This window comes from Erpetoichthys calabaricus, chromosome 16 (assembly GCF_900747795.2).
Source record: "Erpetoichthys calabaricus chromosome 16, fErpCal1.3, whole genome shotgun sequence".
In the NCBI taxonomy this organism is placed as follows: Eukaryota; Metazoa; Chordata; class Cladistia; order Polypteriformes; family Polypteridae; genus Erpetoichthys; species Erpetoichthys calabaricus.
This window is the reverse complement of record NC_041409.2, coordinates 34,964,356-34,978,935: the sequence shown is the minus strand read 5'-3', so window position 1 is coordinate 34,978,935 and position 14,580 is coordinate 34,964,356. Positions and strand designations below refer to the sequence as shown.

General features: G+C 43.6%; 1 protein-coding gene across 1 annotated transcript in view; it reads right to left on the bottom strand.

The window, feature by feature from the left end:
- sptb (spectrin, beta, erythrocytic) overlaps positions 1 to 14,580 on the bottom strand; it is a 178,136-nt gene that overhangs the window by 7,342 nt on the left and 156,214 nt on the right. Inside the window, exon 34 of the mRNA XM_028822033.2 lies at positions 4,163 to 4,336. Within this exon, the coding sequence (XP_028677866.2) occupies positions 4,163 to 4,336 (174 nt within the window). The remainder of the gene's footprint in view (positions 1 to 4,162; positions 4,337 to 14,580) is intronic.

Here is a 14,580-nt window from a genome sequence, read left to right as displayed (position 1 = left end):
ATTTTACAACCCAGTATAGTGTAACAAAGGCACTATATAGGTGCCTGACCTGACACAAATGGACACCGAGACACGTAAAAAAAAACCAATAGTTTTATTTTTCTTCACTCGTGGGCACACGTCTTCCCCGTGACCCACAGGCAATACACAGTCCATAAAGCACCAATCCCACACAATACAACACTCTTTTTCTTCACCACCACTCCTCCTCAGGCTTAGTCCTCCTCCTCCCGACTCTCGCTCCTCGAGTGGTGGTGGCTGGCCCTTTTTATATCCCACCCGGAAGCGTTCCAGGTGCTTGACCACCTGGTCCTAATTACCCTTCCGGGTCGGGCTGAAGTTACGTCCAGCTGAGCTGCTGACTCCCTGAAGCTCCCCCTAGCGGCCATCCGAGCCCCCAACCAGGCTGTGGCGGACTTCATCTCTCATGGAGCCATGCGCTGGGTTGGGGAATCATCGTCCGCCAGGGAGGCTGTCACCAAGCAGCTGTCCGTTACATTAGGAACCTTATTACATCTGCTTATACTCAAAATCATGTTCTTCCATTCACTACCCAGATTCCATAGCTAGTGCAAGGATCAGGGATGTAGACTAATCAGCAAACTGAGACTTTTGTCTGCATGGTGAGGGCAATGATGCATCATCACCTCTGATGTGCCCTTGCTTTTAGAAAGAAAGAAAGAAAGAAAGAAAGAAAGAAAGAAAGAAAGATCTTGTCACTGTCAACCTGATTGAATTTAAGTGGCGTACTGATGATTGTCAGCAATGCATATGAAAGCTGCTAAGCTGAAAATGTCTAAAAGCTGCGTAAGTCTGAACAGGAGATAAGCAGGCCTAGGCAAGAGAAACCAGGTGACAAGAATAGAATCAAATGAATCAGTTATTGGTAAATAGTCTCAAACCCACAAGTCACGCTAACAGGGGGTCCACAGCCTGTCTTGGCAGGAAGCAGTCCATCACAGGGCTCACTCATGCACGTGCAAAGGTCAGTTTAGAATCATCAGTTAGCTTAACCTGCACATCTTTGGTGATGTGGGTGGAAAACCCAAACAGACGGGCAAATTAGCAAACTCACATTGGACAAAAGCAGACGGGCCACTGGATCCAAGAAGCAGCAAGGCTAGCCCCTGCACTACTGTGTCACCCTCAGCCCGCAAATGGCTGGCATAATACATAGTGTGTTAATATTATTATTATTATTATTACTACTGTAGCCACAGCAAAATGAGTATGCCTTAAAATTGTTTTCTAATTTTTTTTTTTTTTTTACATTTGGAACATAGGCAGGTTAAGGTTTAGAAAGTGAGTTCAAGATGGTGACTGAAGTGTTATAAAGACCAATGGACAAATAATATATTGTCACAGAGGGCACAGATGGGCTGGCATCCTGCCCATGATGGATGGTTCCTTGCCCGACTGGAAAGTCTTTATAATGGATAAATGGAACAAAGCAGTCTCCTGGGACCAGATGTGATTCTCAAATGAGAATAAACATCTGGGGGCAACCTGTTAAAAAGTGTGCAGTGAATAACAGCAAAATCTTGTGCTGCAAAAGCTCCAGCCACAGGGCTTCTTCCTAAAACACCTGCCCCCAATTGCAACACTACATATACTAAACTAAACTACTGGGGTTCAGGGAAAGAGCGAAAGAAATTGAATAAAAGACTTGACGTTGAAAGGAATGTGGCGGGCGACCAGGACGTCCCTTCTACACATGTTCCGGGGGAGCAATCATCGACTGCTCAATACCTCCCCCGGGAAGCTTGGTGGCAGCCTCCCTGGCTGAGGATGGTGCCTCAGTTTCCCGCAGGGCTCCAGCCCTGTTGGGATTTGGGGTGGCTGCCAGGGGGTGCTGCATGGGTCCCTGAGCCGTCTGGACAACTCTACAGCCCTGCCCGGAAGTGCAATCAGAAGCAGGTGATCAAGCACCTGGAGCACTTCTGGGTGGGCTATAAAAAGGGCCGGCAACCACCACTCGGGGCCAGAATCGGGAGAAAGAGGAAGAGGTTGCCTGGGAGGAGTGGTGGTGCCAGAGGAAGAGTGTTTGTTGTTTGGAGTTAAGTACTTTTTGGGACTGTGTCGTGGCTGGGGGGTTCACGGGGAAGACATGCCCTCCAGCTGAAGAAAATAAAAGTCTTTGTGTTTTTTACATGTACGTCTGTGTCAGTATGTGCCGGGTCGAGCGCTATATAGTGCCTTTATCACAGGAGATAAAAAGCTAAATTACTGTTACCCATTCAGGAGCTCAGTCCAAGGTAACTGATGCTTAATGATTAATTTGTACATAGTAATGAGCGCTGCGACAAACGAGAGACACGCACACATACATAAACCACTGCAGTCACATGTGTTTGAGAAGAGCTTCTGTTTGCTACTATATCTTTCTGTCATTTTAACTATTGCATCACTACATGGCATAACAAAGCAAATCGAGTTTAGATAAGCATTGTGGTCTGTATGGATATACTATGCTGTGGCTGTTTTGTAACGGCATGTTTGCATTTCCAATTAGACAGTAATATTAACTTCTCTTAGTTATTTGTTCAGACGTGCAGTCAGAAGGTGGATGTTGTGCAGCCTCGTCTGTGCATCTACTGGTGTTGTTAGGCAGATTTATTTATTCAGGTGTGTTGAGTACTGAGATCAGTCTCTCCTGCTGCTCTTCATTATCATCTCTCTTAATGACAGTCCTTTTGATGGATTGTGACGTCATTTACTTCAGATGCATATTTTGCAGTTCATATTTTCATAACGGGCGGCACGGTGGCGCAGTGGGTAGCGCTGCTGCCTTGCAGTTGGGAGACCTGAGGACCTGGGTTCGCTTCCCGGGTCCTCCCTGCGTGGAGTTTGCATGTTCTCCCCGTGTCTGCGTGGGTTTCCTCCGGGCGCTCCGGTTTCCTCCCACAGTCCAAAGACATGCAGGTTAGGTGGATTGGCGATTCTAAATTGGCCCTAGTGTGTGCTTGGTGTGTGGGTGTGTTTGTGTGTGTCCTGCGGTGGGTTGGCACCCTGCCCAGGATTGTTTCCTGCCTTGTGCCCTGTGTTGGCTGGGATTGGCTCCAGCAGACCCCCGTGACCCTGTGTTCGGATTCAGCGGGTTGGAAAATGGATGGATGGATATTTTCATAACTATAGCTGCTCATGCTTTCAATCTTACTCCTGCATTATTGTCATATCGCCGAACACCAGACAGCACACAAAGCACCTGTGACAACGTATCATTCACATTTACCACTCGTCCATTGATATTATCAAATCCAGTGTATAAGCTGATGCGAAAGACAGATTTTTCTCTTGCATCAGGTTATGTTTATTTTTAACACGTGTACTGCACTCTCTGCACACGGGACACATATTCATAAGTCTAATAGAGTTTGTAGGAGACTTTTCGATTGTTCATCATAAACAGAAGCTTGCTGTCTGTCAGACCAGGTTAATGAGAGCACCTCTGATCTTTGCAGATCAAAATCACTGCCCCTACTTTGAGTGCCACCTTAATGAGGTATTGGACTGGTTTAATTGTTCTCACCCACTTTCAAGCAAAATTCATTCTGGTTGTCTCCAGATGAGTATATATTTTATGTCAGGCTACCGCGAGACTACTCGGAGCAATGAGCTCCTGCTATGTAATAGGTGGTAGCATCCCTCTTGTGGATCTCACATGTGCACACCCTCAGGGTTGCATGGATGTTGTAATCCCTGCTGGGTTTGTTGGGAGCTACTAGGGGTAGCTGTGGGAAGGAGCATTCCTTGATTTAGAGAAGTCGGTGTACTATGGTGGCACAGGAAGTAGTCCTGGGTCTGGTATAAAGAAGGCCGCTCCATCTCACTTGAGGAAATTGGAGTTGGGTGTGGAGGAACGACAAAGCTCATCTGGGAGGAGTGGAGGAGGAAAAGGGAGGAAGGAAGGCAGGGAAAATGAAAGAGCTGTGTTGTGAAGTCCTAATAAAGAGGGCTGTGCTCAAGTACTGTATTTCTTTACAATAAAAAGGTTTATTTGGACCTGGTTTTGTTGTGGTGTTACGGTGTCTGGTGTTTTTGAAAATTGTTTCCAGAGAACTGTGTAGTGGTTTGCCAAGCACTCTACTCTACAACACTCCCACTAAAATAAGATATTTTGTGTCAAAACCTGGAAAAGGAATAAATAAGGAGAAAGCCTTACCGCAATTTAAACACATGTTTCTTCTTTTTATAATTTGTGAGAACTTCACAGGCTGCCATTTTGATCGGGAGAGGGTCTTCCCCATGGTAGGTAATGCCATAGTTGAAATTCTTAGCATCCTTATAGAAAGAAAGTTCCTCTGGCTTCAGAACACAGTATAGACTATTCCAAGACCTGAAAAGAAGAAGGAGACAGTGGCAGAATGAGGTGAGGTGACTTGATGTACAGTTTGCTTTGTGCCTCATTTTGTGGTCTTTAGAGAATCTCTGGTTGTCATTTTTCCCCCCAGTCGTGAACTCATTTACTTAAAGTAAATGTTTTGAAATCTCACCTCTAGACGCCCTTTCCCCAATTTGGTTTTGAATTATCATTATCATAATAGAAGAATGAAAACACCAGCGATAAGTGATGGGAATAGTGTTAAGTGACCTACAAGGAGAGCAGCCATGAGGTGTTACAGTAGATGGAATCTGGATGGCTTTTATAAAGTTATTTTTAATATGGGCTTAAGATATGAGGAAATGTACTCACTTATAAACAGGGGAGCAACTTTTTAAAGTGAAAGGGTGCTGTCACAGATAAACAGTGTCTCCTTTACTGCTGCGTCTTTCCATGTATGTTCATAGGAACAGGGCCACAATTTAACATGAAAGAGTCTAAAATATGGTAAATCTGTACTTGCGTTTTCTATAAAACATGTCAGACAAATATTATAGTTAATTTTAACATCCCACGTATTAATGCTGAGTTTAGAATTAACCGAGTGGACTCTCAGTAAAATCTGCACCATTTTCTTAGATTATATCAACATTTTCAAAATTTTAGCCACCTGTCGTGTGTGACGACAAACTCAAAGCCTGAGGATTATTATGAGAAAAGAGGTTCTGACCAGGAGATGATTAAAATGAAATGACAGAAGTAACAAGAGAAAGAGCTGAGGATGTGACCAACAGAGAGAAACTGAAGGCAAGCAAATTACGAGGGAAAGGCAGAATCAAACATCGAAAGCAGAAAAGAGTTCAGTAAAGCAAAACGAAACATGACAACAGGGCCTGCTTGGTTTGAAGTGAAGTGTCTCTAACAACATGTTCAAGGATTTTATCCAACTAAAGCATATAGTGCCGCAGGATGGCTGTCATATTTATATTTTGCCATCTGTTGGTGTAACTGACACATTGATTGCAGTCATGTGACACATCCTGTAGTGTCATGTAAACAAAGAACCAGACATGAATAAAATGTAAACATTCTTAAAGTAATTCGAAATGACCAAAAAACCTTCAAATCAATAGTTACAAAATAAAAAAACACAATAACTATAAATAACCATACTAGATGTCTGTGTATGACAAGTTGTTATAACATATAATATCTCATGCCAAGTACTGCTTTACCCACAATTCCTATGTTAAATATCTACCATTACATTTTAGCTAGATGAAATTATGATTAGAGATTCTGGCTACTCTACATTAAACTTACATTTAACTACAAGTGGAGCTCGTCTGGGCAACCTGTGGCACAAGGCAGGGAACAACCCTGGGCAGGGTAATCCACTCATGCGCACACCCATGTCAGGGGTCACCTACATGTCTTTGGAGGAATGGGAGAAAAACCCTTGCAGAATCATAGAGACAGAGTAGAAACCACACAAAGAAAACAACCAGGTGCAGGATGATGGATACATGAGGGCAGAGCACCAACCCCTGCGCCACGCTGCCACCCCAAGTCAACCAACATCTAAAATGTACACTTCATTAAAGTGTAACAAATTATGTTTGTAATTCTAAGTTTAACTAGTCAAAATGTAAATATGGATAATGTTTAATTGTACAGTCAGTCAGTCAGTCATTATCCAACCTGCTATATCCTAACACAGGGTCACGGGGGTCTGCTGGAGCCAATTCCAGCCAGCACAGGGCAGGACCAGGCAGGGCGCCAGCCCACTGCAGGGCACACACACACACCAAGCACACATTAGGGACAATTTAGGATCGCCAATGCACCTAACCTGCATGTCTTTGGAACGTGGGAGGAAACCGGAGCACCCGGAGGAAACCCACGCAGACACGGGGAGAACAAAGGGAGGACCCGGGAAGCGAACCCAGGTCTCCTTACTGCGAGGCAGCAGCGCTACCACTGCGCCACCGTGCCATGGGAGAAGTGCTGTGGCAAATGGCAAGCTGTTTTAACCTTTAATGCCTTCCTTTGATGAGTCATGTTGTATCTATAACTCACTTTATAGAGCTGAGAAATGATTCCCAGTTAATTCTATGGAGTTGTCAATGAGAGAGATTTCTATTTACAAGACTAGGGGGCTTTGCCCCTTGCTCGCCAATCCCCTGCCTGCACTACTCACCAGCTATTTTGTGTTTGTGCTGCTTGTGTATGTGGATTTCACTTTCACCAAACAACAAATCTTTTAATTCTCGTGGATAAGCCTCTTCATTGTGAAGAAACACTACTTTTCCCTGATGGCAACACAAATTAGACAAACTACAAGTCTCCAACTTAAAGTTTAAATCCAAACAATATATTCGATCTCTTTTCGCTGTTCCAAGTAATAATTTCTGTTTGTTTGCACTAATGTGATCTTTACTATCAGTTTTTTGAGACTTTCGAATTTTAGTACTTTCATTATCTCTAATCTGCTCTGCATGTGCATTGCGCCAATGTTTTTGAATTCTTTATGACATTCTACTTTGTCATCTACTCTTTGTCTTTTATTTCCGGCCCCAAGCGTGGTTAAATCTCTTGGCACAGTCTCATCTCGTGGGACGTGAAGTGTCTTTCTGAGACAGTCTCATCTCGTCTCAGGCTAAAAAGTCACATCTTGTCCCAGGATTTTTTTATTATAATAAAGAGATATCTTCTATTTTGACTGATCATTTAATCAATTAGAATTATTCTGGTCATTTTAACCTATTAATAATATTTTGCAGTGTAAGCAGACATAAAGTTCAATCATTATTAAATGTTTATTTATGCCCTGTTTTCCATACATTTTACACTCGTATAATTGGTTTATAACATATTCTTTCTGTAAAAGATATTGCACATGCATGTAAACATTTCACTGTACTTGGTACATGTGACAACAGGAACACTATAACTTTAGATAGATAGATAGATAGATAGATAGATAGATAGATAGATAGATAGATAGATAGATAGATAGAACTCTATTTACCCAAGGGGGAAATTTGGCTTTTACACAAGGTGGGTGTCAACAATAGTCAACATAAAGAATTGAAGCCTAACTACCAAGAAAAGTCACTTAGACTGTATTATATAGTTTAATCCACTAGATGGCAGCAAAGACCATGTAATAAAGATGAAGAGCCATTCATTTTCATTACAGCAGAGTTTGGTAAAGCAAACAAATAAATATAAGCCTTCAAATAGATAGATAGATAGATAGATACTTTATTAATCCCAATGGGAAATTCACATTCTTCAGCAGCAGCATACTGTTACAATAAATAATATTAAATTAAAGAATGATAATAATACAGGTGAAAAAAACAGACAATAACTATGTATAATGTTAAATATTAACGTTTACTCCCCCTGGTGGAATTAAAGAGTCGCATAGTTTGGGGGAGGAACGATCTCCTCAATCTGTCTGTGGAGCAGGACAGTGACAGCAGTCTGTCGCTGAAGCTGCTCTTCTGTCTGGAGATGACATTATTTAGTGGATGCAGTGGATTCTCCATAATTGATAGGAGCCTGCTGAGCGCCCTTCGCTCTGCCACAGATGTTAAACTGTCCAGCTCCATGCCAACAATAGAGCCTGCCTTCCTCACCAGTTTGTCCAGGCGTGAGGCGTCTTTCCTCTTAATGCTGCCTCCCCAGCACACCACTGCGTAGAAGAGGGCGCTCTCCACAACTGTTTGATAGAACATCTGCAGCATCTTATTGCAGATGTTGAAGGAAGCCAGCCTTCTAAGGAAGTATAACCGGCTTTGTCCTTTCTTGCACAGCGCATCAGTATTGGCAGTCCAGTCTAATTTATCATGCAGCTGCACTCCCAGATATTTATAGGTCTGCACCATCTGCACACAGTCACCTTTGATGATCACTGGGTCTATGAGGGGTCTGGGCCTCCTAAAATCCACCACCAGCTCCTTGGTTTTGCTGGTGTTCAGGTGTAGGTGGTTTGAGTCGGACCATTTAACAAAGTCATTGATTAGGTCCCTATACTCCTCCTCCAGCCCATTCCTGATACAGCCCACGATAGCAGTGTCATCAGCGAACTTTTGCACATGGCAGGACTCCGAGTTGTATTGGAAGTCCGATGTATATAGGCTGAACAGGACCGGAGAAAGTACAGTCCCTTGTGGCGCTCCTGTGTTGCTGACCACAATGTCAGACGTGCAGTTCCCAAGACGCACATACTGAGGTCTGTCTTTAAGATAGTCCACGATCCATGCCACCAGGTATGAATCTAATCCCATCTCTGTCAGCTTGTCCCTAAGGAGCAGAGGTTGGATTGTGTTGAAGGCGCTAGAGAAGTCTAGAAACATAATTCTTACAGCACCACTGCCTCTGTCCAAGTGAGAGAGGGATCGGTGTAGCATATAGATGATGGCATCTTCCGCTCCCACCTTCTCCTGATATGCAAACTGCAGAGGGTCAAGGGCGTGTTGAACCTGTGGCCTAAGGTGGTGAAGCAGCAGCCTCTCCATGGTCTTCATCACATGTGATGTCAGAGCAACAGGCCGAAAGTCATTCAGCTCACTAGGACGTGATACCTTTGGGACTGGGGTGATACAAGATGTTTTCCAAAGCCTCGGGACTCTCCCCTGTTCCAGGCTCAGGTTGAAGATGCGCTGTAGAGGACCCCCCAGCTCCGATGCACAGACCTTCAGCAGTCCTGGTGATACTCCATCTGGACCCGCTGCTTTGCTGGCACTAAGTCTCCTCAGCTCTCTGCTCACCTGCGCTGTTGTAATTATGGATGGGGATGTCTCTCCTATGCTGGTATCAGCAGAAGGATGTGTGGAGGGTGCAGTACTCCGAGGTGAGAGTGAGAGTGGGTTAGGGTGGTCAAACCTGTTAAAAAAGTTGTTCATTTGGTTTGCTCTCTTCACGTCTCTCTCAATGGTGGTACCCTGCTTCGAGCTGCAGCCAGTGATGATCTTCATCCCATCCCACACTTCCTTCATGCTGTTATTCTGCAACTTCTGCTCCAGCTTTCTCCTGTACTGCTCCTTCGCCGCCCTGAGTTGGACTCGGAGTTCCTTCTGCACACGCTTGAGCTCATGCTGATCACCGTCTTTAAAAGCCCTTTTCTTCTGATTCAAAAGGCCCTTGATGTCACTTGTAATCCATGGCTTGTTGTTAGCATAGCAGCGTACTGTTCTTACTGGAACTACAATGTCCATACAGAAGTTGATGTAGTCAGTAGTGCAGTCAACAACTTCCTCAGTGTTCTCATTATGAGATCCCTGCAGGATATCCCAGTCTGTAGTTCCAAAAAGTTCTCTCAGAGTATTCTCAGCCTCCGGGGTCCACTTCCTGAATGATCGTGTGGTTACAGGTAGGACTCTAACTTTTGGTTTGTAGTGAGGCTGAAGCAGAACCAGGTTATGATCTGCTTTCCCAAGCGCAGGCAGCGGGGTGGCGCTGTATGCGTCTTTAACGTTTGCATACAGTAAATCAATAGTCTTATTTCCCCGGGTGTTACAGTCCACATACTGGGAGAATGCAGGCAATGTTTTGTCCAGCTTCACATGGTTAAAGTCTCCAGCGATTAGCACAAGCGCCTCAGGGTGCTGCGTTTGTAACTTAGCAACAGCGGAATGGATGATGTCACTCGCTGACTCCACGTCTGCCCGAGGAGGAATGTATACAATAACAACAATGACATGTCCAAACTCTCTCGGCAAATAGTAGGGACGCAAACTTACGGCCAACAGTTCGATATCCCTGCAGCAAGTGGAGATTTTGACGTTAACATGTCCAGAGTGACACCACCGTGTATTAACATAGAGAGCGAGTCCTCCTCCTTTGTGCTTACCACAGGTACTTGCATCTCTGTCCGCTCTAACTGTGCTAAACCCGGGTAGCTCCACGTTGGCATCTGGGATGGTGTTATTTAGCCACGTTTCGCACAAACACAACAAACTGCATTCTCTGTAGGTCCTTACATTTTTCACCAGCGCAGCCAGTTCGTCGATCTTATTTGAGATTGAGTTTACATTCCCCAGAATCACAGAAGGCACCGAAGGCTTGAAACGCCACTTTCTCGCAAGCCGCTTCTTTTTTAGCTTAGTGCCGGCTCTGCTACCACGATACCGCCTTCTTACCTCGTCGGGTAAATAGGGAACCACACCGGCACTGGCATTTGTTCTCAGCGCCCAAAGTTGAGTACTTGAATAGGCGAGTCTCGGCGTGTTAAAATCCATGCCCACGTTGTAAAAGTAAGTGTGTCCAGGGAAGGAATCCACATAAAATAAAGTGGTAGGAGTGATCAATAAATAAAAATAGAAAAATAAAAGTAGAAAAGTACACATACATATACAGTCATACACGGAGCTGCTGAAAAGGCTGCCACTCACGGCGGCGCCGGATGTTATGATAATAATAAATAATAATAATAAATACACACTCACACTATGGTCTGAACACACACCAGAATTACTATAAATGAAGAAAATTAAAAAGAAAGAAAACTTCTGACTTGGCTGTCACAGTTCCAGTGAGGCGCTACACAGGTGTATTGCTGTTGGTATTAGGGAAGCCCCTATGGTGTTTCTTGACAGACGTTTACTGAATGATTTGTTGGCTTAAAACCCTCTGTGTTAGCGTGTCAGAAAGAGGGTGCACAACATTATGCATAATGACACTCAGTTTTGTTTAAATTCTCTCCTACTCTACTAACTCCAGCGGGGTCCAGAGCGTGTCCTATAATTGAACCTGCCTTTTAAATTAGTTTGTTGATTCGGTGGTCCTCTCTTGAAGTGATGTCACCAGCCCAGCACACCACACTGGCCATCACACAGTTGTAGAAGATGTGAAGGATCTGAAGAGTCCGCTCTGCCCTTTCTTCTGTAGTTCTTCTGTGTTACAAGACCAGTCCAAACTGTCATTGATGTGGACCCACAAGTACTTGTAGGAGTGCCCCACCTCTACATCCACTCCCTAAATAGTGACTGGACTCTTTGATGAGGTGAAAGTCAATAAGCAGTTCCTTGGTTTTGCTGATGCTGAGTTGCAGATAATACTCAAAAGTTATCCCCTGACTCCTGTACTGACAGTTTCTGCAAGTGACATGACCTGGTGTTATATTTATAGTCAGAGGTGAACAGAGTGAAGAGAAAAGGAGAGGGACTGTTCTTTGTGGTGCTCAAGTGTTGCTCAAACCCGTATCAGAAACACATGTATCGTATATATTTTATGTCTAACAATTATTATTACATTTTTTTTCTTTTGCTTGGTTTTTGTTTTCATTATTATGCTACATTATATGGCCAAAACTTTGTGAACACTTGATCATCACTCCTATATGAGGTTGATGGACTTCCCATTTCAGAAGCATGGGCATTAATATGGAGTTGACCACCCCCTTTTGCTGATATAACAGCCTCTGTCTTCTTTCTACAAGATTTCAGAGTGTGTCTGTAGGAAGTTGTGTCCACGCAGTCAAAACAGCATCTGTGAGGTCAGGTACTGATGTTTTGGCAGGAAGACCTGACTCACAATTAGCATTCCAGTTCATCCCAAAGGTGCTTAAGTAGAGTTGAGGTCAGGCCTATCTGCCTGCTACTTCCTTTACAGACTTGGCTTTGTGCAGAGGGGCACAGTCATGCTGCCTTCCGTAAACTGTTGCCAGAAAGATGGAAGCTCATAATTGTCTAGAATGTCTTTAACAGGACCCTTTTACTGGAAATGAAGCCTAAACCCTGCCATTATCCCTCCTCCACCAGACTTTCCAGTAGGCACTATGTAGTCACAGAAGGTAGCATTCTCCTGTCATCCACCAAACCCAGATTTTCCCATCATGCCTCCAGATAGTGAAGCGTGATTCATCACTCCAGAGAACACATTTCCACTGCTCCACAGTCCAATATGGCGGGTGGAGTGCTGTACAACACTCCAGCCGATGCTTTTTCTGTTCTTTATTTCGCCTTATACAATTTCTTGTATTAGGAATTTGTTAGTTTTCGCATACCCCTTGGGGTCAGAGCGCAGGGTCAGCCATTGTACAGTGCCCCTGGAGTAATTACAGATTAAGGGTCTTGCTCAAGGGCCCAGCAGATTAGGATCTCTTTTGGCAGTGATGGGGATTCGAACCGGCAACCTTCTGGATATCAGCAGAGAGCCTTAGCCTCAGAGCCACCACTCCGCCCTTGGCACTGCACTTAATGATCTTAGGTTTGTGTGCAACTGCTTGGGCATAAAAAGCCATTTTACGAAGGTGTTGACACACAGTTCTCATGCTGACATTGCCTTCAGAAGCAGTCTGGAACTCTGTTGTGAGTGATCGTTTCAGAGGAGTGGTGATTTTTACGTGCACTGCATTTCAGTCTGCGAGTTCAAGTCGTCTGCCACTTCATGGCTGAGCTAGCATTACACTTCTGTTTCACAATAATAACACAGTTGACCAAAGTAGATCAAGCAATGCAGAAATTTCAGGTACTGACTTGTGGCAAAGGTGGCATCCTTTGACATTGCCAAGTTTAAGTCACTGATCTCTTCAAATGTTTGCCAATGGAGATTGCATGGCTATGTGCTTGATTTTATGGGTACGACTGAAACACCCAAAATCAATCATTTGTAGGGGTGTCCACATACTTTGGGCCATATAGTGTGTATCAGTCTGTGAAAGAAATATTTCTAGGCCTCTGCCAGGAAAAATGCTGATAAAGTTTTATTCCCAGTCATTTTCTCCAATTGCGAGGGAGCTGAGTTTGGTCAACAAAAACTGATTGGTTTAGTGTGACAAAACGGTATTATCTTGTAAAATATTGGTATGGAATGGTCCATGGAGTACTTCCATGTGAATTACACTTTATCTCCAAAAGTACTTGCGCAAATATTTTACAAATCTCTAAGCTTGGTCCCATGACCAAACTCAGTAGACTGCAAAACAGGTAGTTATTATTGGACATGCGTCAAACCGTTTTTTGAGGGACATGGGAATAAGAATTGGACCAAACCTGAACAGAAACAATAGCCCTGAGCCTACAAAAAACAGTGCAATGATTTTTAGAGAAGAAAGGTATATTTTTTGGAGTTATTGTTGACCATTGACCTTGGTGTTAACGGCAGGTATCTCAGAAACCATTTGTTCTAATATTTTGTATCTTTGCTAGGTTGCAGTCATGCAGAAACTCCATACTGTGCAAAAAACTGCAGTTTACAGACAAAAAGTCTAATTTTAAGAAGATGTGAAAATCAGTTTCAATTTTCGAAAGACACCACACTAAATTCAACTTTTCTCAATATTTTGAATATCAGTGAATAAAAATCTGGATTTAAAAGAATACAGATGTTTTCACCACATCATCAAACTTCCATTTACATGGAATTAAAAATTGCCACCACATCCTGCCATTTCAACACCATAACACTGTAGCCTCTCTGAACCCCAGACATACAGTAGCACCACAGCTGCCATCCTGCTCAACCTTGGGACCTTTGAATTGCAGCACTCCATAATCTTCCACCCTCCAAACATCTGTATTCTCCAACAGGGTCTGGAGAGGACAAGGGCTGGTGCACTGTGAGCCCCTCAGTTTGCTGCTGTGTTAATCTCTGTTAACTTTTATCAGAGGTCTTTTGGCAGAGGCTAATTGTGTATTTGTATATGAGAAGGTTGTGGGCTCACCACCTTCAAGCTGAATGGTGAGTGTCAGGTGCAAAGCCAGCTGATTGACAGACAAAGGCATCAACTGTGCACTGAGTTGTGGACCAGTATAGGTTAAAATGGGCTTCTGCTGTTTAGAATGTGCTACAGGGTATAGGACTAGGACTAACAATTAGTTTGTAACCTACAGAGGCAGAGAGGAGAAGAACTAATCACCATTTGTGTGATCCTTTTAACAGGTTATAATGGTCTCAACCAGTCAGTGGACCATTTAGAAAACAGTTGAGAAGAAGAGAGGAAAAGGTTATTAATAGAGATGAAGATAGGCATGCAAGAGGTGAGGGAAAACTGATTCTGATTATAGCTTTTGTTACTCGTTTTTCATTTTGTATACGTTTCCCTTTAACTTTTTTTGTGACTCCCTCAAATTACAGGGGCAAAAGCACAATGTTGTCTATACAGTGATCCATCGCTGTATCGCACTTCGCCTTTCGCGGCTTCACTCTATCGCGGATTTTATATGTAAGCATATTTAAATATATATCGTGGATTTTTTGCTGGTTCGCGGATTTCTGAGGACAATGGGTCTTTTAATTTCTGGTAC